Genomic DNA, 22,551 nt, shown 5'->3' on the forward strand with positions numbered 1-22,551 from the left:
AGAAATGCCCCTCACATTATTCAGCCCATTCAGCTCACACAGCTCAAGCCAAACAATGCTGACCTTTCCGGAAGACGTTCAGGTCTCCCGTGGAAATGGTGTTACTGCGCGAGGGCGGCGCTCCTGCAGCGGGCACGCAGTAACTGCTCTCCGTGTCCGACGCGGTGCGGCTGATGCCGCACGTCTCCACAGGAGAGCGATCCGCTGCCTGGTGAGGTTTGGGGGGCCGAGGTGGAGGGATGTCTGGAATCGTCTCCAGTTTTGAAGTCTGAGACAAGGTTCCCTCTGGAAAAGTTCGTGGGATCTGATAAGTACCTCCGGGTGTGGGGGGAATGTCATAGCTAATGGAGATGTGCCTCATCTGCGTGTCTAATGACACTGCTGATGGGGTATTGAAAACATGCTGCTCTCCTTCGGCATCAGTTCCAGATGGAGACGCTGCCTTGGGCAGAACATCCTGGGAGTAACTCCTGGGCAGGTTGTAGAGGCTGGAGTCCGCCAGCGCGGAGCGGGAAGGCGGGGAATCGTAGGCGCCCTGCTGCGGGAAGAAGCCGTTCACAGCGTGCTTGCTCCCTGGTGCAAGAGGGTTCTTGTGGGAAGGCACGTTATCATTGCAGTCTGTTTCTGAAGAGCTGGATTTTGCAGAGTCAGCCTGAGATCTACATGTGAGATTGTGAGATTAGAATGTTGACGAACACACAGAGAAAAACAAACACTGCAAATCATAAAGACAACGTTTCTCATGGAACCAACTGAAAAGTCTAACAGGGTCTTCCAATTTCTTTATTTTTATTTTTTTAAAATGAGATGCAGGCACTCTATTATTAAACAAACAGGAGTACCTAAGCATCCTAAGTAACTACATTCATACAAATTCATTCATGTGAAATATAAAGCACAAATGTGGAGCTTTACCAACAGGCTGATGTTTCATAAAGCAAGTGATTTTCAGTATGCCTGTTTGAAGCCAAGTTTGGGGGCTGGAGGTTTTTTAATAATTTTTTTTAACCCATGCTGCAAACCAGCAACACTATTGGCACTGTGAAAGGTAAAAATAAGATGCTCAGTTCTTGGACTTACAGTACTTGCTCATTATAATAATTTAGAAAAAAATGTTAAGAGAAAAAATATGACTGCTTGTAACTCCCCTAAATGCATGCCTGAAGTTATACTGACCATATAAAACCCATTTGAAATATATAAGGAAAAGAGAAATAAGAGCTAAAATCATGAATAGGAGGAAAATGGTATGTTCTTTGAGGGGAAAAAAAAATCCATAGGTTCCATGTGCAACAGAGACCTTTTGTCTTGAATGCAAATGAAGGTGGTATTGTTAGATGAGGAAATTCTTTTATGAGAACAGCACTCATTAGTACAAATACTAACCACTACCAGTAAACTTACATGGAAAGTAACCACATTACAATAATTTGATTTCCTTTCTAAACCTCTCCATTTAGTGTGCTCCAGGCAGAGAAATTCTGTTATCAGTCTGGCTTCCTTGCTTAAATGAAAGTCCAAACAGTGGCAAAATACTAGCACTGGAGATGGTAGTGGTGTAGTTAAGTTAAGGAAGTCCATACACTTTTTGATCAAACATAACATATTTCCTATTTTCATTACCTCAATAGCACACCATTGTGTTAATTTATACATGCATATGTAAATATTTCAGCATGCATGGGTATCAATGAATACCTGCAACACAACTCTTAGTAAGCTCTATTAAGCAATTGGATCACACAGTTCCAAAATTTTTGAGGAATAAAATACATAAAGTACACTCACTACCATAAGAATAATTTTCCCCCTTATTTAACAGGTTCTGCACCTAATTTCCATTAGAAAAAATATAGTAATTTTGCTCTGATTACTACCTTAAACATAGATTTCAGTTCTGTCACTGGTCAGAACAGGTTTCTAGGTAACTCTGAACTTTAATCTGCATTTAGTTTAAAAGAAGATACTTTTCTCATTATTCGTTCTTCACATAACCAAGGAAGTAAAATCTCCTATATGACTCATGATGCTGACCATGAATATATATTTCTCTTGTTTCTTAACAGCTGCCTCAGAGCTCTTTGCCTCAGAGCTTCAAAAACTCATGTATGAACCACTAGAAGTTTAAAACACTTGCAAAATATAGAGCACATAGGACTGAAGGAAGCACATGAGGTTAAAAGTGCATAATAGATTGTGAACACTAAGCTCAGGCTCTGCTGCAGCCCCTCCTCTTTATTCAAAGGATTGATTCAGGAGTTCCTCGCTTTCTAAATGTACTCTCCTAGTTCTATGATATCCATTTAGACCAAAATCCCAGAAAAAGTCAAGCAATTCTCAAATATGGCAAGGACTGGGATCTTTAAATTTTATACTATAAAAATAAAGTGGGCAGTCTACACCTACTGAAAATCAATTGTGGAACCAAAGTTGTTAGTTTCAGTTCACTGGGATATACTTAAAAAGGAAAAAAATCTAAAACTACAGGAATAAAACATAAAAACTACAAAACACACAGGAATATATAACCAAAGCTCAAAAAGAAACAACAGCATATTTACAATGCCAGAGCCTAACGATTATCCATGAAATGCAAGAAACAAATACTATCCTTCTAAATATATGAGTTTTTCTGGGTCTAAGTGAATGATGCTTCTTCTTTCTTGACCACAAGCACTTGTGCAAACAGAGGGCTTTCAAAAACCATGAGACAGCTAGGTCTGTCATTTGCTTAGCTGATGGCAACAGCTTACATTTCTTATTACAAGAGGGAATTTCTGATTTAATTCACAATTTTGAAAGCAATCTTTTGGAATCAACTTCTTAGTCTACTGAAACAGTTTTCAAAATATGAATGGGTAGTAAGCAATCTGATTTTGCACAACTGAAAGTCCGAAGACACTGTGAAACAAAGAAAACAGTTTATGCCAAAATGAAACCAGAGAATTCAGCCTTACAATTTTAACTATTTTTAAAAGTCAGCATTAACCACTGACCATGATAACAACACCATATATAATTCTGAAAATGTACAGTGCATAGTTGACAGGAGCAGACCATACTCCTGGCTTGTATTTTTGAGGGTTTTTTTAATGACTTCTATCCTTTAGGAATTTTAATTTCTGTTTAGTACAGCTCAATTAAAAAAATGTTTTAAATATTCCATTAACAAATGGTTATTATGATAAGTATTAAAGGGTTTTTACACCTCCACTTAAAATAATGGCAAGGCTGGATGTAACACAATGATAACTCCTCACTTTATTAGCAGAAGATGACTATGACATGAATTCAGTGTTATCACATGTGCGCATCACATACGTGCAAATTATGGTGAGTGGCCAAACCAGCCCTCACTCAGTGCTAGGACTGGCCATTTCCTTCCACACACCAAGAAAAGAAAAGTGCCCAGCCAGCTGAGCCGCAAGGCCTGGGCATTAAGCTGCACCGAGAGGAGGTGGGGCAGTGAGGAAGGGGAGCCCAGGAACAAGCCCGGCTCCATGTACCAAAAACCACTTGTTGACAGAGACCCAGAAAAAGCTACACCAAGCGTTTTAGTCTGAGGGGTAATAATCTCATTTGTGCAAATTAAGTATTTGGGCTGGGTTGACCACTCATCCTTTTCAGCTGAGTCTTTTCCCATCCACAGGAATCAATATGATAATGAAACAGAATATTATAAACAAAATGGCAGCAAAACTGCTCTTGTGTGCTAGCAATGTGGGACAGCAACAGCAAGCATAGAATAAACAGGACAGACATAAAAATAAATAACATCCAGACCTCTTTTCAGAAAATGGAAGCAAAAGTTATTGAGTTTTTCTGTTAAAACTCATGAACACCATGCAAGATGAGTCTCAGACAAACAGTATTTTCAGGCAAGTTAATGGCTCTGTGATTAATTTCTCACACATGTTCCAAGAATGGCTACTGTTCACTCACTGAAGTGGAATCTTTTTACTTTCAAAGTCTTCTAATAGCAGGTATTCCTGCCCTTCTTCTGAGAGAAAAGGTGACCCTTGGCTGGTTCATATACAATAGGAAAGATGAGGAAGACAGCATTTAGTATTTCAATACACCTACTGAACGAGCCAGAACAATAAGGGATTTGGAAGCAATGTTTGGCTGCATTTTCTTTTCTAGGATCCAAACACAACCTTAAAAATCTCCCTAAATGCTACAGTGAAACAATGCTCTTTCTTAAGTCAGCGGTGATCAGAGCACGAAACTATTTTAGACAAAGTACTGCAAGTGATAGTTACAGCTGCAATTGCTGCATGCAAGACAGTCTCACAACAGCATGTGGTGCACTCTATGACACTTTAATGGAACATGTAATAATTATTTTCTAGGTCTGAAACACTACAATTCTCAAAAATCCCAAAGAGGTGACTCAGATACATCTATGTTTCACAGTGACCCATCTCACCCAGAAAAGAACATCAAAGCCTTGAAATACAATTCAGTGGTTCTCAGGTTACCTGTAAAGTAACATGCAGAATCAAAATAGAAAATGTTCCCTTTGCAAAATGGTAATTTTTAAGTCTAAAGGGAAAACATTAAGTAACAGTACCTGCCTGTTTAATTACAGCTATTAAGCCTTGCACTTGACACTAAGTCTGTATGAAATACCCAGATAAAGTGTTCCAAGCCTGGAAAACAGGAAAATGATGCAGCCATTTAATTTTTATTCTTTGTCTGTAAGGATATGGATTGGGGCACTCTTACTAATCATCTTAGCAATGTGCTACTGAGATACACAAAGCTCTCATTCCATAGGAAAATGTCTATATGCTCTATATTCTGTCCCAAACCCAGCAGCTTACCTATGTTACCAGACATAAAACATAGGCAGTCCTTTTAGGTGGAACTGAAAGTCCAGCACAACTGTTATTCTGAATTTTTATGATCACAGCCTTTTTAATTTAAGGATACAGCTTTTTAGTTACAGAAAATAAACTAAACTCATATAATCTCCAAGTGATCCTAATGTCAATGTCTTCAGATTTTCCTATAAAACCATCATTTATTTAAACAATCTCTATACTCCCAAATATTTTGTTCTGTTCTTTCAGTTCACTAGGTATTTTATCACCACTGGACCTTTTGCCTTCCCCAGTACCTTCTCTCCTGTGTCACTAGTGACTCCTTGAGAAATTTTGCAGGCTAATCATGGACTCTATACCACATTTTGTGGCCCCTTCTATGGTCTCCTCATCCTCTACTTAACCCACACATCACATAACTGTGGAAATCAGGTCAGAAACTCAATTACACATCCCAACTTTCATCATTCCAAAAAACACCTTCACGTTGTGGTGGTACAACTCTGCTCTGAGCCTGTTCCTCCCAGAAGCAAATGGACACTCAGACACATTTCTGATAGGCCAAGATTGCTGAAATCCAAGTCAATTCCTCTGCCAAGCTGTTCAGGAAGTGATACCGAACCCAAAAGCTTTTGGCAGGAACACTGACATTCCTCTTCAGCACTATCAGCTTCTGAACATCACTAAACACTGAAATCTCCAACACTGGGCTTCCCTGTCCCCTGCAGGAGGTTCTGGGACATCCCACCCTGACTGGAACATGCACGTTCCATACTCTGGGGGAACTCTAGGCTCATTCCCTTGTTTTATAAGGAAGACTGTAAAGGGTGAGCACTTTTCTACACAATCATCAGTAAATGGACCAGGAAACTCAAGCACAACAGAGCAAGATAAAAACGCCAAGGGAGTGCGGAGCACATGGCACTTGTCTGTAATTACAAAAATAATATGATGTTTTGTTAATTTTTCTGTAAATATCTCAGCAGATTTTATTTGAAATTAGTACAGAAAAGAAGCTTCTCAGAGGGATTTATATGGTTCTCCTACAGAATGTTTAAGGTCGGAAGGGACCTCTGGACATTATCTGCTCAGCTTTTCCAATACCTCTAAGCAAACCCTTCAAAAACAGCAAAGGCTCCTCAGGAGCTTGTCCAGTCAAGTTCATTTTTGGTTCTTTTAAATAGTTTTTTTAAAACAGGACAGAGACTCCAGTATGTCCCCAGGCAGCCTGCTCTATGATCCATTCTGGAAAAACACAGTGATATTTCCCAGGTAGCTAATATGAATATCATATCCTCCTATGCAGGAGGTGCTGTGGATTTATTTAAGTTGAAAGTAGCACCTGGAGAAATAAATAGAAATTTAATTCTGTAGAAGTGCTAAATTTTTCCTTCAAATTTCCTATTGTACACTTCTCTAGATAACTGACTGTGTAGGCACTCTTTATTCAGTAAAAAATAAAGCTTATTTGAGTTTCCTTTTAAGTATCTGTTATTAGGAAAAAGCTCAAATTCAGGACATGGAAACCAAGTGGTTTCAGCCTCTGCATTCTTTGTTATCATAAAATAATTGGGTTTTCTTCTTGTTTGAGAGTCTGAACCATGCTAGTAATAGTAAACAAATGCCACTTGAAGATCACTGTACTCAGTGATGTGATAACCTGGCAGATGATAATAAACATCAGCATGTTTTCTTAACCCCTTCCATGAAAGCTTTAACTGGCAAAACTGGGGAACCAAATGCCAGGAGGGAGAAAGGCTAAATTCCTCCAGCTTTTTCTAGTACTGAAGTGGACTAAGAACACCAGATTGTGGCTAAAGAAAGCGTACTTTGTGTCATGCATCACTCAAAGCTCCAATGGAAGGCCTGGATCGATGCATCACTGTGATATTTCATGTTGGCAGTTGCTGTCAACACTTTTGGAGAATGCAATGTAACACTGATCAAACAACTTACTATTGCAGCAAAAGGTTTAATGCATGGAACAAAAACAAAGAAAAGTTACAGGCAGCTTCCCTGTGTAGATATGTGCATCCAAATGCTCAGTATCTCAGTAGTAACAAAATGCATTTAGCACAAGCATTCTTGGTCTATAATATAAAAAAGTGTTATTAAGAAAAAAAAGTCACTTACCTCATAGGTTCAGGTTTTTTACTTTGACAGTTTATTAGCAGTAAGTAGTCTTGAGGATCTTCTTGACCAGAGGCAGACTCCAGAGGGGGGACGTTAATGAGCCGATAAGGAGAAGGAAGGGAAGATTCTGCTTGCACGGAGGGCGGTGAAGTGCTGATGGGCAAGGGTAACTCAGCAGATGGTTGTAAAGAACTAACTGGTGGCTTCACAGCATCTGCAAACACAGAAGCAAAGATTTCTTTATATAGTGAAGAAATAGTTCTTCAACAGTAAGATAAGAGGATGGAAAAACTCTCAGGTTTTAGTTCAAATTTGTTAAATTGGACATGATAACATCTGGGTGTTAACGTTTGTTTCAGGGAATTTACATTTATACATCAATCTTTATCTTTTCAAACTGCAATCAATTTCTTAAGTAAGCCTTGCAAACAGAGGTTCTGCCTTATTTAAAGACTTATTTAACCTGCTTTCTGGCCACAGAAAGAACAAATATGTTGACAGCTGTGGTAATACAGCTAAAAACACAAATCTGTTGTTCTAATCAAGGGCAGGCACAAGCCCATAAGTTATTACTTGAACACAGCAACCCAAGTCAGCACTTGGAGGTATTCATTCTTTTTTGACCAAGGTCATTTCAACATTTGAAATTAGTTACCAGGCAAGACCTGGCCACTCTCAGTATCTGAAAACAGACAGGAAAACTGCTGCTTTGGCAATGGAAGATTCTTTACAACTAGAAAAATAATGCAAAGGTACAACAGGTAACATGTTCCACTAAGCCCCCTGATTACATACCCTAAATTTTTATTGTTGTGCAATAAATGAAGGGGTTGGGTTTGGTTTTGGTTTCATTTCCTTGTTTTGCTTTGGCTTAGTTTGGATTTCTTTCGGGGTGGGGGGAGAGGAGGTGTTTTGTTTTTTTTTTTAAATAACCTTATAATTCTTATAAATAACCTTATAATTCTTATCCACTTCCTATCCATGCAACTTCTTTTTGCCTTCTGAATACATATATCCAGACTATTAAATTATCTGGGAGGCTAGAAAATATCTACATCATCAAATATTAAACAATCATTTGGCTTTTTCATTGTTTTAATGACATTGACTAAGAACAACATAACTAAGCAAACTATTTCCTAATTATCAAGGCTTACTTGCAATTCATTGTACATTCCAAATTGCACATCCCAAGAATGGATGCTGATTATTAGCATTGTTCAAATGAGCATGTTATTATCCAATGCTCCTGCTCCTGTCAGCCTTACAGGCCAGCTACGCACTACAAAGTACCTTCATTCAGCTTCTGCTTCTCAGCACCGCTCTGGGAAATAAGAGATGAGCAGCCCAGAACACAGCCCTCCTGCTTCCAGTTCTGTGTACACCAAGTACAAGTGATTTAGACATGGAAATAGAAATAGCCACACTTGCTTTGAACTTCCATGGTATCTGAACAGGCTCAGAAATTAAATCCCACCACACCCATGTGGTTGGAAGAAGTCTAGGTGTATGAAAATTCCTCAACTCAACCTTCCTGAAAAGGTAGGATAGCCTAAAAAAACGTTATTATGAAGGGTTGTGGCTGACCTATTCATCCAACTAGTTAGCAGAAGAAGGAAAAGAAACAGACAGTATCAAGGGATCGCACGCATAAAAATAAATTGATGCATGCAGATCAGATAAATAATAGTATAGAGATGTTTATAATTCATAAAATCTTTATACATTACATTTCTTGAAGCACATATTCCTAAACCACATCCTATGGTTTAGAAAAATGGGGGTAAAAAAAGGTAAAATCCATTACATTAATTGTTATCTAAAAACTGTTACTTAAAACAGCCGATGTTTACTTAAATACCCTTGTCTTTACTATGCACATCCTATTTATTTGTATTCTAGAGTCACTTCATTTTTTCCTTTCAAATACAGCAGTACTTGGGTGCAAAAACTACTAAAAAAGTAGCTTACTTTCTACATGCTTAAATATAAAATATGAACAATTTTCTATCATTTAGGAAACTCAAGAGCTTGAAGAAGCCTCTTTGAGGCACCTGCTAATGTTTCATGATTCCCCTAATGCAGGGGTTCAACAGCAGGAACAGAGAAGTGCATGAATGGACCCACCAGGAATGTACTTTCTGTACTTTCTGGAAAAGCAGCAGTGGGAGAAAGGACAAGCAGCTGTCTGCCCTGTCCCCTGCAGAACTGAAGAACAGAAGTAAAGGGTGGGGAAGAAAGGTTTCCTGCCAAACACATAATTTTTTGACCACACTTAAGAGATGAGATCCTTAAGAGCTCCCCTGTGCCTCAGTGCCCACCCCATTCCCGGGCCTGGCGATGCACAGACCCTCATGCCATTGGAACTGCTCGGTGCCAAGCTCACAGGAGGAGAAAAAAGAGAAATCAAACAGGATATCCTTGGGGCTTCCAGGGAACATAGGTGTGCCAGTCAGCCCTCATGCAGTCAGGAGAGCCCAACATGTACACAGTACCTACGTGACCTGATGCAACTAAACACATGATGCACCAGCATTCCCAGGAAGAGCAGCAAAACTCAAGGGTGACTTTCCAGGGAAAAATAAAATCACGAATTTTGAAAGAGGCCAATGTATCCACAAAGCCTGATGCACTGCTCCAGCTTCTGGGGCACCCCAAGACATAGGCTGCTTCCACAGCCTCTGCTGACCTACCCTCTGACACACTGTTCTCTGAATTTCTCCTATTTCTTTGAGTGCCTTTATATTTTTGAACTTCACTACCATCCTACGGCAGTGAGGTCCACACCTTACTACACATGGCGTGAAAACCCATTTCTTTTTATACCTGATATATTCACTTGATATATTTCAGCTCCCATCTTCAAAGAAACTGTGAACAATTACCTCCTACTCATAATTCCCATTCCCAACTTTACACAACTTTGTCATAGTTTTTACTGAGTTGGTACTGCCTAATTCTTCCTGGTGCAGAAGCCATTTCATTGTACATCTGGTTTTCCTTTATCCTCACCTTTCCTAGCTCTGCTATTTTTTCTTTCCTGAGAAGAGAAACTAACTATTGCACACAAAGCACACACACACAAAAAAAGTCTAGGACCCACTGGTTTACGAAGATATAACAATGATTCATTCCATTCCTTTCCTAATGTGTCCCTTTCAATTGTTACTGAATTTTCAAGGTGATGCTGTCCAGCTGTCTGGAAGCTTTATGATCTGTTCTCTGAGCAAGGATCTGGAGCCCATTAATGTTAATGGATCATTAGGGACACTTTCCTTCTGATGAGCTGTCTCTTTCTTTTGACACAGATAATACTTGATAAAATCCCTGATCCTCTCACAGATCTGTGTGGGGTTTGTTTGAGATAGGTGTTTGTGTTGTTTGGTTGAGGTTTGTTTGGTTTTTTCAGCATATAGAGCATTAACTATTAAAATACCAACTTTCTGATCTGAAATCCATCCTCACACAGGCATTTTGTATGTGTTCAATAGTGTGGGCTAATGCCAGACTGAAAGATCTACTGAATTTGGTCTAAAGCACTTGAGATTTGCTTTACGCATTGATGCCATTTCAAATTTTACTACAAGGGAAGAAGTAATGCTAAAACTTTCATCACCAAGCAAATGAAAGCTCTTTGCCTATCTGCACCCTCTCAAATATTCTCTTCAGCCAAGCACTCCTGAAGCTGGTATGAAGCAAAGTTGCTCTTCCAGCAGCTATTTATGATTTCAAAGAGTACATCATCAACTTGCTCCACTTTGGACTAGCAGATTTTTAGGGAAGGGGTCATCTGCACACCAAAGAGCATTACAAGTCATTTGGTTTGTTCCCAGAGCTCAGACACTCAGACTGCTTTGAAATAACTGGGAGCTGGAAAAACAACCAGAAAATTTAACATGCAAATTAGTCTAACAAGAATTCTATTTTGTTTTTATAATTCCTGGATTCAGTAGAGCTAGAATAATGAGCTTTCTGAAAACAGGGCAAAAGTCTTATCTTTTCTCAGTTGGTTTGTTATGGGTAGTTACAGGCTTCACTTTCACTAGAATTTATACTTTTTTTCTTCATAATAATTTTTACATCTTGTAAAATTTATGATGTAAAAAGAGCATTTTCTGAACAAGGATAACAAAAGGCTCCACTTTTTTCCTCCTCATATATATAAAGCTGCTTTATCCCACAAGTTCCTACATATCTTGCTGTGTGTTCAACCTAGAAAATCTGAGTGTGGGAGTTTCTATTTAGGATTGGGTTTATATTTTGGTGTTTGTTTTTTAATGAAAGCAAAAATGAAATTGTTTTCCACAGTATAATGTACAGTCTCTTAATATTCTAATTATGCAAAAACTTGAAATGTTCTCATAGTAAAAAAACCACAGAGGCCTCATTACAGCATGCATTTCTTTAAATGTCAAAATTGCAATCAAAGTAAGAAAATGCATTCTTTGCACACTGTAGGTAGAAATATGAAAACAGAAATGGGATTTTTCCATTGCAACAGTGAATCAGCAACAGATGTGCAATGGCATGATCAATCCATTCTTCTGAGAGGTTTCATTCCATCCACTTACTATAACGCATGTGTTATTAAAATAACCAGTGGCCAACAAAATATTAGAGCAATATCCTTGTCCAAAAAATCACAGATACAATAAAAAGAGCCATAATTTAAAAAATCCCATCAAATAAAAACTTCAAAACTACACCTGAAGCCTTAAAAGAACTTCTCTGTTTGTTTGAAACATCCTGGAATCAAAGGGCCACATATGCACACACAGAGCACAAGCACGTGTGTGCTGATGGGCACTTGCATTGCTCACACATGAATTCAATAGATGAGAGCCAGATCCAGCCCAAAAGAGGCACAGACACATGAGCATGGATTTGGGATTTGGCATTAAGTGAACAGCCTGGCATGAACATGAAATCTACGCAGTAAAGCTCCAGACCAAACTGTTCTGCTATAGCCAGAGAAAGTCCTTTAAAATACTCTAATAAAAACTTCCTATGCATCTCATATGTTTATTTTCTTAGTTTAATATTACCTCACAGTATGTCTCTCTTCCTGAAGATAAGCATGATACCTTTTTTAAGGAATGAAGAATTCAGCTTCGCACTGTACGTCCAGGACAACCCTGCCTCGTGCATCCGCACCAGAAACACAACTGACTGCTCCAGGTTCCATCACCCACAGAAGTTTCCAGCTTTCAGAGCTAACACCTAAAATTTAGCTCTGCTATCTGCAGTTCATGTGTAATTCTAAGCTGTAGTTTTGGTTACCCATTTAAAATTTGAAAATACCATAGCATTTGCACTTGGAATTGACACCGCTTCTCCACCTGCAATTTTGTTTTGAAGACTATTCATTTTAAAGGAGAAATAAGGAAACATCTGTAGCCGGAAAAATAATCAAGGGGTCGTGTTATAGACTAACTTCTGTAGGTGCTTGTGAAGAAAAATAGTTCATCCCACCACACTAAAAAGCTTGGAAATGTTTCTTCACCAAAATGCCCAGAGCTTTCCTTGGCTGTAGCCATCTCTGTGCTCCAGAGAGGCTTCCATCATCCCATGTGCTGCCTCTCAGCATCTCAGACTCACGGGAACCTGCAAAACCTCTGCCAACCCTTCTCCCAGAGACTCAACAGTAACATTAACAGCACAAGAAGTGTCCAGCAGAAACAAGAGAAAATTAAGTCAATTACCTAAGCATAATAGATTCAGTTTATTTTTCCTCAAGGAAGAACAGAATCACCTTCCATGTGAACTTCTGTTACATGCAGCTGTCAGCTTAAGATAATGACCTCAAACACTCAAGATTAAGATTCTGATCATACCCTGATAGTAAATTATTTTTTAAATATATGTATTTTTGCCTCACATCTTGAAAGGGAAGATCTACTGCTGCAGATTTTGTGCTCTATTCTTCATCATCACCATCTCACTTAACCACCAGTTCTTTTACTACAGTAGAAGACATCTTAATCCTGTCTGCTGTCTTCTCTTTTCCTTTGGATAACAGGCAGTGATCATCTCAGCTTGAGCCACCAGCTACCTATCAAACCCTTGATTATTCCTGTGCAATCTTGCTAGAAAGCTCTAACATCATTCTTCACAGTCTATCATCACCTTCCTCTCAGTTATTTCAGTCTTAAAAAAAAAAATATCAGATTTGTATGTCTCAGTGGCCATTATCCCCCCAACTTTTTTTACTCAAAGTAAGCAACCAAAAAAGCCTTCAAAAAACAGATGCCTTTCTGCCACTATTCCTTCTAAACCTACTGCCTCACTTCTGTGACAACAGACAGACTCATGACCCTTCTCTGGAGAGTTTCTCTCCTAATGCTTAACTCAGTTCTTTTGTTCCTTTTTACTGCACTGCAGGTCATCAATCACCCATCCTTCTGGCACATCACCTTTGAGCCAACAATTCTTTCTAGCTAATCATATCTGAGAGATACAAAAATGCCTCAGCTCTTCATTAAGTACATCATCTCCATAGTGAAAACTAGCTGCAAATTTTTTTTAAGCTTAGTACTTTGTCCTTGCACTTTATGCTCTTCCAGAGCTGCCCTTCCTTCATATAGAAGCTCAGCTATTTCTCCTTACTTCTGAGACCTTTAATGACCAAGGTCTTGAATATTCAACATATGCTACTGGGATGGCAATTTTGCTTTGCCATATGTGCTAGGCCCTGTCATGAACTTTTTAAAGCTGTCAAAGAAGAACATTTTTTGTTTCTTACAGGCAGACCCTTCATGCAGGAAGGGCACCCTAAAGAGCATCCTTCTAATACCCATTATTTATTTAGCAAAGAGAAGGAGTCAGGATGGGAAGGTGAAGTTACATTCATCCTGTCTGTCTCTGATATTGCACCGAAGCTGTGATCAACCTGCAGTGCATGGATTATCAAAACATCATTTAAAAAAAGCAAATACAAAATTTTATTGTTCCAAAGGCAAAAAGGTAGGAAGGCATACACCAAATAGCAGCAGCCTGAAAAGAAACTTTGAAAGCATCATGTGTGAAGCAAGCTGCAGCTCCTTCAAAGTATGGTCCTTAAAATGACAGAAACTTTTTTCACCACATTTTATTGTTTATGTAAATGTAACTGTAAATTTTAATGTCTTGTTCTTCCTTTTTTCCCCTTCTTCTTCTCTACCTTATTTCTTCTGGTTTATTTTGCTACTGCTATCTTTATTCAAATTAATACATGCAAGTAACATGTCTGCATATAGTAAGATCACTTCCTCCTTTCCCTGCTCTGCCAAGAACACAATTCACTAAATTACAGAAACATGGAGCTGCATCACATATAAAACATTCATCACAGATATCTACTCAATTCTAGGGAAGGACTTTCACAGTCTGTGCTTAGATATCCTTCGAAGGGTTTTCTTTATCATTACATCACTCATTGAAAGAAAAATAAGTTCTCTCTACAGATAACAGATCCATGTCCTGCTTATCGCAGCTTGTGTTTGAAAGTCAGTTCTTCTCTCAATGTTTTCTTCTCAGGGAAAAAAAAAATCCTTCAACTTTTCTTCTCATTAATAATTTAAAAAAAAAACATTTCCTCTATTTTTACCTTTCTTTAAACATTTATCCTCATCCTGCTGAAAGTATTTCAGAGGACATCTTCACAGCAGAAGACACAAAACAGCCATTACTGGTACATCAGGTCCCTTCAGTCTCTCCATCTCAGATCGTCTCTCAATACAGCTCAAAGCAAAACACAGGTGACACATTTTTGGCTTGTAGCTCCCTCTGATTTTATAGATTCCCACATAAATCCAAGAAGGCAATGTTCCTGGATTTCCAAATGGACCCCAGAAGGAACAACAGGGCAGTGGTGTTCCTAGTTCTTGATTGAGCAATGGATGCCAATGACAGGACACTCACAACAAACCCTTAATCATTCTGGCAAGAGACATTTTTTCCAGCTTCAAAGAAAACTATCTTCTGCTTCCACAGGTAATAGAAAGACTTCTTATGCTACACACTCCTCTTGTTTAGCTCCAGACTAAAATAATAATGTGTTTTTACTACCTGAACTTCACCTGTTCTTTAAATTCCCAAAATAAGCTGCAGGTGAACACAGATTTTTAAACTACATTTACAACCTGCTCTTTCACTGGCATGAAGGAATCTTGGTAAAATAAGAACTTGGCAATAAACACTCAGCAACTGATTTTCCCATTTTCCTTTTTTAAAATTCTTGCTCAATGCATTGCAAGGCATCACTAAACCAATAAAACAGATAATGCTGTCAACTCTCAGTTGTGTGAAGTAAAGGTTTTGGAATAATTCAGTGTAGTAGACACCTGTCCTTTTCAAACCAAAACATTCAGCCAAAGAGAAAGTGTCAAAAATGAAACATGCAATGAGAGTACAATGGGGACAAGTTATCGATACAATTGACTGAAGCAAAACCTCAGTTTATGAGGGCACAGTTACATCTCTCCACATCCACAGCAGGTTTCATTTTCAGTTCAATGACAGAAAGCTAAGGGATAACAGCATACCAGCTCCCAGAGGAAAGGGCTGATGGTTTTGAGGGGACCCCACCTCTCTGTTCCGTGCAATGGACACGTGCTCCTTTGCACTCTGCCAAAGAGCTGCCAGGCAAACCTGTTTCCTCCTTAGATCCAAGATTTCCAGTCTGTCCCCAGAACCCAGGACTTGTGCCCACAGCTGCACTGGTGCACTGCCCCCTGCCCACACCTCTCTGGGGCGCAGGCTGAGCACTGAACCCCATGGCAGCTGCTCTCTGAGACGTGCTGCGGGGCCTGTGTGTGCTCAGGATGCCACAAAAACCTACTGCAACTGGCAAAAGAAGCAACTTCCCCTGAACTTGCTATTAGAGTGGCAATTCATAGATGAGGTTTTCATGACGAAGTTGTAGCTCAAAACTGCAATAAGGAGAAAGAAAAGGGCCCCTTCTTCAAAACGCAACAGTATTTTCCAATCACTTTTAAAGATCTGGCTGGAGCAAAGTGATGCAAGCCCCTTTTTCTCCTTCACCTCCCTCACTCCACAATCCTACAAAAAGCAGGGATTTAATTCTAGCCCCTTCAGTCAGGCCTTATGTATAACCCTCTTATGCCTCATGTATAACCCTCTTACCACTCCTATTTAATGTTTTCTTGGAACTTGTGCACAGATCTACAAGCAAGGCCGGTAACCCACTAATCTCCAAAAGGAATGCAGGAATAATAAGTAAATAAAAAAGAATGGATTCAGGACAAGCAGTGGCCACAAGGTATTTGCAAGGAATTAAATACAGCATTGTGTTTCCTACAAGCTGCCTTCATACAGTATCTATTCTGGTAGGATTTGAGCTGGATAGAGCAAAACTACAGGTTATTTTTTGTTTGTTTTAGCTGATGGGGGTGGATTTCTTTTCCCCCAAGTTTCAAAGCAGACGGGGAAATGATAATATTAGAAACCTGACATTTTGCACTCATTCCTGCTTGTATAACCATATGCTTTTATACCAAATGGGACTCCTTTAACAATTATGAAGATCTACTGCCACACATGATTTTACTTGAGATTTTTCCTGTACTTCCAAGAACTAACATCACACAGAAGAGTGTCAACCAAGTTCTACTGCATACTTAATTTGTAACAAATTCTGAGTACCTCCCTCTGTTCTGCTTACTTTTTTTCAGGATAACAAGGAAGTTTAAAGGCCAATACACACAAGCTTTAAAACATACGCCAGCTAAAGACAGTCATCTGATCTTTGGAATGTTCTTCACACACAGGCACTGCACTTTCTCAGAAAAAGCAACAGAACTTACCCTCATCTGTAGGGTTGAACCCGCAGATATCACAGATACATCGAACCCACTTATTCATCTCCTCCTCGCTGTCTGCTACCAAATAGAAAACTCGATCTATAGTGTTGATATCAAAAATATAGCTGTTTTCAAACTCCTTTTTGTTGAACGTTAATCCAGCATCCACTTGTTGACACAAATTTAGGTCAATAATACGGATAGGCTTCTTGGCATGGTCATTTTTGTAGTATTCCAATACATCTGGATCCCCCGTTAGGCGGCCGCTCCGAAGCACAAACCACCTTCTCTTCCATGCCTGAAAATTGGGGAGGGAGAAAAGGAAGAAAAATTAGAAGGAAGAAATCACACTTCAAGACCTTTTATGTGGGATTCCAACCTGGGTTGAACCAAGTACTAATATAACTGGTTCAATTATTATACTAAGAGATTACACATCAAATACCCACATTTAACACTATTTAGGTATTGTTACAGTAGTGGACTTAAGGATTAGTGAATTTGTATTTTAAATTTTATATCTTGACTTTTTTTGTAGCAAGTGGATATATAAATTAAATCACTGTTTACAAAATGAGAAAGCATGAATACACAAAAGAAAAAAGGGGGGTGGGGATCAGGAAAGGGGCAAAAAAACACACAAAAAGGGCTTCTGAAGGAAGCTGTCACAGGCATGAGAAAGACAAAATAAAATACATTTTTAAGTGTTCCATGGTGTTTTGTTCCCAATATATGTTGTTTCAGGCTGATGCATTTTAACTGAATTTTTCACTGATAATCAATGATATGACCTGCATTTAAGGAAAAGACACTACTCACACTGTACATGCACCTTGATTCCAGGGGAACTCTGCATTTAGAACCTCATAATATTTCTACAGTAGTACTTCTTACAGAGAAAGAGCCACATTATTATTTTTTGAAAATGTTAGATAGATGGGGATGGAGAGAATGACCAAATGATGTAGTTTTACCAGACAAATGCAGTACAGAACAAATTAATTTGATAGTCTGACACTACGCCTATTATACCAGCCCTCCTGATGCTGCAGAAAGAAGCTGGTCTAAGAGAGAAGCAAATGCAAAATGTCGTATTCTCTAACGAATCCTTAGCTGCCTTTCATCCCATGGGCCTCCATCACCTGCCATAATCCTCACTGAAGACCTGAACTGAAACCACACAACCAAGGTCAGCATACAGCTGTCCTGCTGCTTCCAACAGCATCTTTATTGCCCCACTTGGCTGTACTTTTGGTCCTCAGCTCTACCAGCAATACTATGATAGTAGCTTCTTTTTATTACCCAGTGCCAGCCAGGATAATGGGCACAGCAGAAGAAAACAGACACACTGCCATTGCTCACAAGGAGAGCTGCACGTCTTTCACACTGAGAAATTTGAAAGCAGAGCCCAGACACAGTGCAGACCAAGTAAATCAGTGCAGTAGCCAAGACACTGTGCATTACACCACAGACTCACATCATGCCCCAAGTCACCCTACTTTAAACTTCCTTAGGATATTCAAACAAGGTTGTCAGCAAGTCCTTTGAAATATTAAAAAAAAAACAAAAAGAAAAAAAAAAAAAAAAAAAAAAAAAAAAAAAAAAAAAAAACAAACAACAAAACCCAGCAGAAGAAATGCATAAATAAGACAGGTGAGAGTGAGGGAATTTTCATTTTGGCCATCCCTGGCTGTGTGCTAATCAAGGAAAAGGAACGGAATCAGCAAGGATGGTCCGAGAAGGGGTCAAGAAGTGCGACATCCTTTAAACACTGGGACAGCAGCTCTGAAAACAAGAGTTTCTTGCTGTGTATTAGGGAATGATTCAGAGCCATTTTTGTGAGGCACAAGAGTGCATTCATTTCATTTTTGTAGGTGCTACCTTCAAACAAACTAGTGGAAGGGGGACAAGGAGCAAGTACTGCACTGCCGTCTCCCCACTCTGAACAAGCGCTGTCGGCAGTGTTGCAATAGGACCCAAAATGAACGACACGCATGCTGAAACTTCCAAGGTAAAAAGAAGGTTTATTTCTTGATTTTGATATATTTAGAATTTTAAAAATGACTCTGGATTGGAGGATGAAATTGCCACTTCTCCAATGACACTGGTCAAACCAACAGTTTATCAAATTTCTCCTCCTCCAGAAAGGAATGCAAAAACAATCATTATTTACATAAAAGTGCGTGAGAAACTCCATTACAAAAATGTAACCATCAGAAGGCTTAGAAGAACAGGGCAACACCCCAGAGACTCAAAACCCCCACTGTGCATGCCTGTTTGGATTATCAAGCTACAGAAGCTATTATGAAAAGATAATACAGAAAACAGGAGAAAGGGAAAAAGGACAGACAGCACAATTAAGGCTTGTGATCTATTCTCCAACTAGCAAAGCTCTAAAAGATTTTTGATTTTAAGATAATGTCTATACTTTAAAACTACAAAACAATTGTATTTACTGCACTTGTGAAAAACAGCATCTGTTTTTAAATGATGAATGGTGTGAATCAAGTCAAAGTGTCAAGCAACTATTTCCATAGTAGCAGTAAATTTAACTGGTGAACAGTTAAAATGTGGAAGATATAATAGATTAAGCCCCTCTGATTTAGATTTCAAATGTGAGTATATCCTAGCAGCACAGCCAGATAAACAGCATTTAACATCGCCCCAAAAACATTAGCAGAGTTTTGTTTCCTGCTTCCAAATCAAGTGACAACTTAGATGCTGGGATAACACAAAGCTTCAGTAGATGAGCCTCTCTCCAGGCAAGGCTGATGACAGATAACTGCTACAAGCTGCTTCAGAAACAAGCTTTATCTTTAACTTCAGCCTTTAGTCACTCCGATGAATTTTTTAAAGCAGAAATCAAGAGGAAAGAGATTAGAGATAGGAGAGGAACAAGAGCAACTGAGAAGCATGATGTCTCACAGTTTGTCTCACAGTTTGTGCAACAACAAAACGCCAGGCAAAAAAATCTATCATCTCTGCATCAACCAGGTGTGCCTCTTCTAAAAATTTATTTCTAGTACTGTGTTAGGGAATGAAAGGTTCTTAGCAATCCTGACAATTTCTTTTGAGTATTAATAGGTAAATAGGACTATAAAACTGAGAAAAAACACTGAGTTAAAAAGAATTTCCTTTCAGCCCTTCAGGCTACAAAACAGCAAGTCTTAAATATTTAAAATATTGACTTTAGTCTGCTGGCACCTGCTACCATTTTTGAAGGGTTTTCACATAGTGCACATGTGAACATTTATTTCAGTCCTATAGTGAATCACACTCTGAAACTGGCACAGATTATATTCAAAACCAAAAGCAATTCCATAAACTACACACTAACAAGGCAGATGCAGAGGTTGTCTGGACTACAGTACAAAGCACAATTTAGCAGCAGAATAAAGCTTAAAGCTAGACAAGCAAATTGACATCAGCGCCCTTGCTAATCATAGTACAAAAGCGCCTCTATACTTGGTCCAAGTGCAAAATGAGCTCACATAAATCACCCTTTGTTATTTGAAAATATCTGGGATTCTTAAAGCTTGATCTATTTTTAGCATTTCAGTATTTGTTGCTGCAAAGAAAGCTGTGACTGCCCCACTGAAGCACAGAATATTGTGCTATTTGTGTTATATGTGGAAGGAAGAGCTTTTACAGCAACAGCTTTCCAAAGTGTAATCTCCAAAAGTGAGAAATACGTACTTATGCAAGTTTTTTCTTTTCTTTTTTTTTTTTTTTTTTTAACCCATGTGGGCATTTTTGTTTGAAAATTTTGTGTTTTCTTTTACAGAAGTGCATGCTACAAACTATTTCTCATAATCACTCAAAAAGATGCAACCAATTTACAGCACAGGAAAATTAAAGGTACTAATTATTTATCTGTCATATAACTTATGTTATTACCAGCCATACATTATCAAACATTGGTTTTCTGTGCCAGAAGTCAACTGCTTTGAGAAGTAAAAAAAAAACCACCTAGAATATGATTTAAGTATTTTGTAGTTATTTAATTCTGGAAAGAAATTTGAGCAAATATTTTTAAATGAAAGATTCACTCAAAAATAAACAATATCTTATTAATACAAATATGGTTTAGTAATATATTTTATAAATATAATAGGACTTAGTCACTAAACACTGCTTGCAAAGCCAATACCTAATTCAGAAGAAAAATTGCTCCTGTTTTAAGTGTTGTAAGGCAAAAATCATGGTAATCAAGTTCACCAAAAGCCTGCGTAGGCTTTGTAAATTATTACAAAACACAGTTTAACAAGGTTTGCTGCTTTTCCTTTGGTCTAAGAAAGGCCTTGTGTGCCTCTCAGCTTGTTTTCTCTCCTGGGCTGCACAGCACATCAGCTGGCCCAACACAGGACACCACCGTGCCGGCCAAACATTGTCCTGCCTCTGTCATGAGACCATCACAGCCACAGAAACCAGTCTGTTTACTTGCTTTGAGAGAGGCTGAAATGTGACAGGCTGCTCACCCACAGAGCATCAAATGATCAAGGGAACAGTGGAATTCTGTATTTTTTACACAGCATTTTGAGTAGGTTACAAAGTAAAACCAAGACATATCAATGATTAGGGTTGATTTTTTTTTACTAAGGTGTATGCAAACTGCTGATTTCAATGTGAATGTAGACGCTAAGAAATTGATAGAAAACAGCATGCAGCAGTGTTAGGGTTTAGTTGGTTTTTGGCTTTTTTTTAACTAGTCCATACTACTGTATACAGTACACAGAATTTACAATATATTCTACTTACAAGAGGTGTACGTGTTGAAGAAGCTGTAGCTATACTTCCCTTAATCTTTACATTTATGGATTATTTTCCCCTCCTCTCTCCTCATACACACTCAAGATGTACTTCATTCAGTAGTTCAAAGATGTAGGAAATAGGAATGCATACGTCAATGGAAAGAGAAAGGAAGGAGGAAGGGGCAGGAAAGAGCAGATAATTTAGATTTTTCAAAGGACTTAACCTTTCATTTAGATCCCCTTAAGCAGTTTCTCAAGAGGCCAAAACGATTACATGACATGTTAAAATAAAAGCTTAGAGATGTTTAATCCAAGACAGCTTTTTGTGGTCCATTTTTTACAGATTTAGCTCTCACATGGCCAAGTGACTGTTTACTGATAAACTGATCAATTATCCTTCTGTAGTTTCCTACTGTTATTACCCACCATTCTAAGACTGCTTAAAACTGATTTTCCTCTTCTAGCACATTTGCTGCCATTTTTCTTCTGGGCAGCATCCAGTCAAAAAAACCTATCAAAACTTCTGAGAACTGGCTAAGTCAAAGACAGCTCCTTACACTCCACCCCAGCAACACTGCTAATAAATATTTCCCTATATATGACCAGGAAACCCAAGAATCAAATGACAAATCTCAGGTCTTCCCTCTCATCTCTCAAGTGTGTGGATGTTTGTGCTTAGGTTTTCATCTCTGTACTCACAGAGTACTTTAAAAGGGCACTGTTTGGCGTCCTTCTTTCTCAGAGACATCAACTAAGACCTGGCAGAAAGAAATTACTTGCCCAGGGGCACAAGGAAGGCTTAAAAAAATACCTGGTGTTTCATAAATGCACAGCAAGACATTTCCTTACTCCAAAAGAACTTATGAAGTAAACAGAAGACAGCAGGCAGAACATGAACCAGAGAGATGTAGAAATAGCAAAAGACACAGCCCGAGGTGACTTTCTAATGGTCTTATGGACATTTTAGTTCTGCAGCTACTATTGAGCACTTTTCAATTGTCTGCTGGGATCAAGATTTAATTTTCTTTTGCTTTTTGCTCC

The 22,551-nt window shown here is 38.7% G+C and overlaps 1 protein-coding gene across 6 annotated transcripts in view; it reads right to left on the reverse strand.

Moving 5' to 3' along the window:
• Positions 1–22,551, reverse strand: part of GAB1 (GRB2 associated binding protein 1) — a 91,933-nt gene that overhangs the window by 21,097 nt on the left and 48,285 nt on the right. For all 6 annotated transcript variants that reach the window (XR_009418307.1, XM_059470526.1, XM_059470528.1 and 3 more), the window contains exons 2-4: positions 16,763–17,057; positions 6,960–7,173; positions 64–659 (exon numbers count right to left, since the gene is read on the reverse strand). Coding sequence is in view for 5 of the 6 variants with exons in the window: in XM_059470526.1 (XP_059326509.1) it covers positions 64–659; positions 6,960–7,173; positions 16,763–17,057 (1,105 nt within the window). In the remaining variant the exon portion in view is untranslated. The remainder of the gene's footprint in view (positions 1–63; positions 660–6,959; positions 7,174–16,762; positions 17,058–22,551) is intronic.

Source organism: Ammospiza nelsoni, chromosome 4 (genome assembly GCF_027579445.1).
Source record: "Ammospiza nelsoni isolate bAmmNel1 chromosome 4, bAmmNel1.pri, whole genome shotgun sequence".
In the NCBI taxonomy this organism is placed as follows: Eukaryota; Metazoa; Chordata; class Aves; order Passeriformes; family Passerellidae; genus Ammospiza; species Ammospiza nelsoni.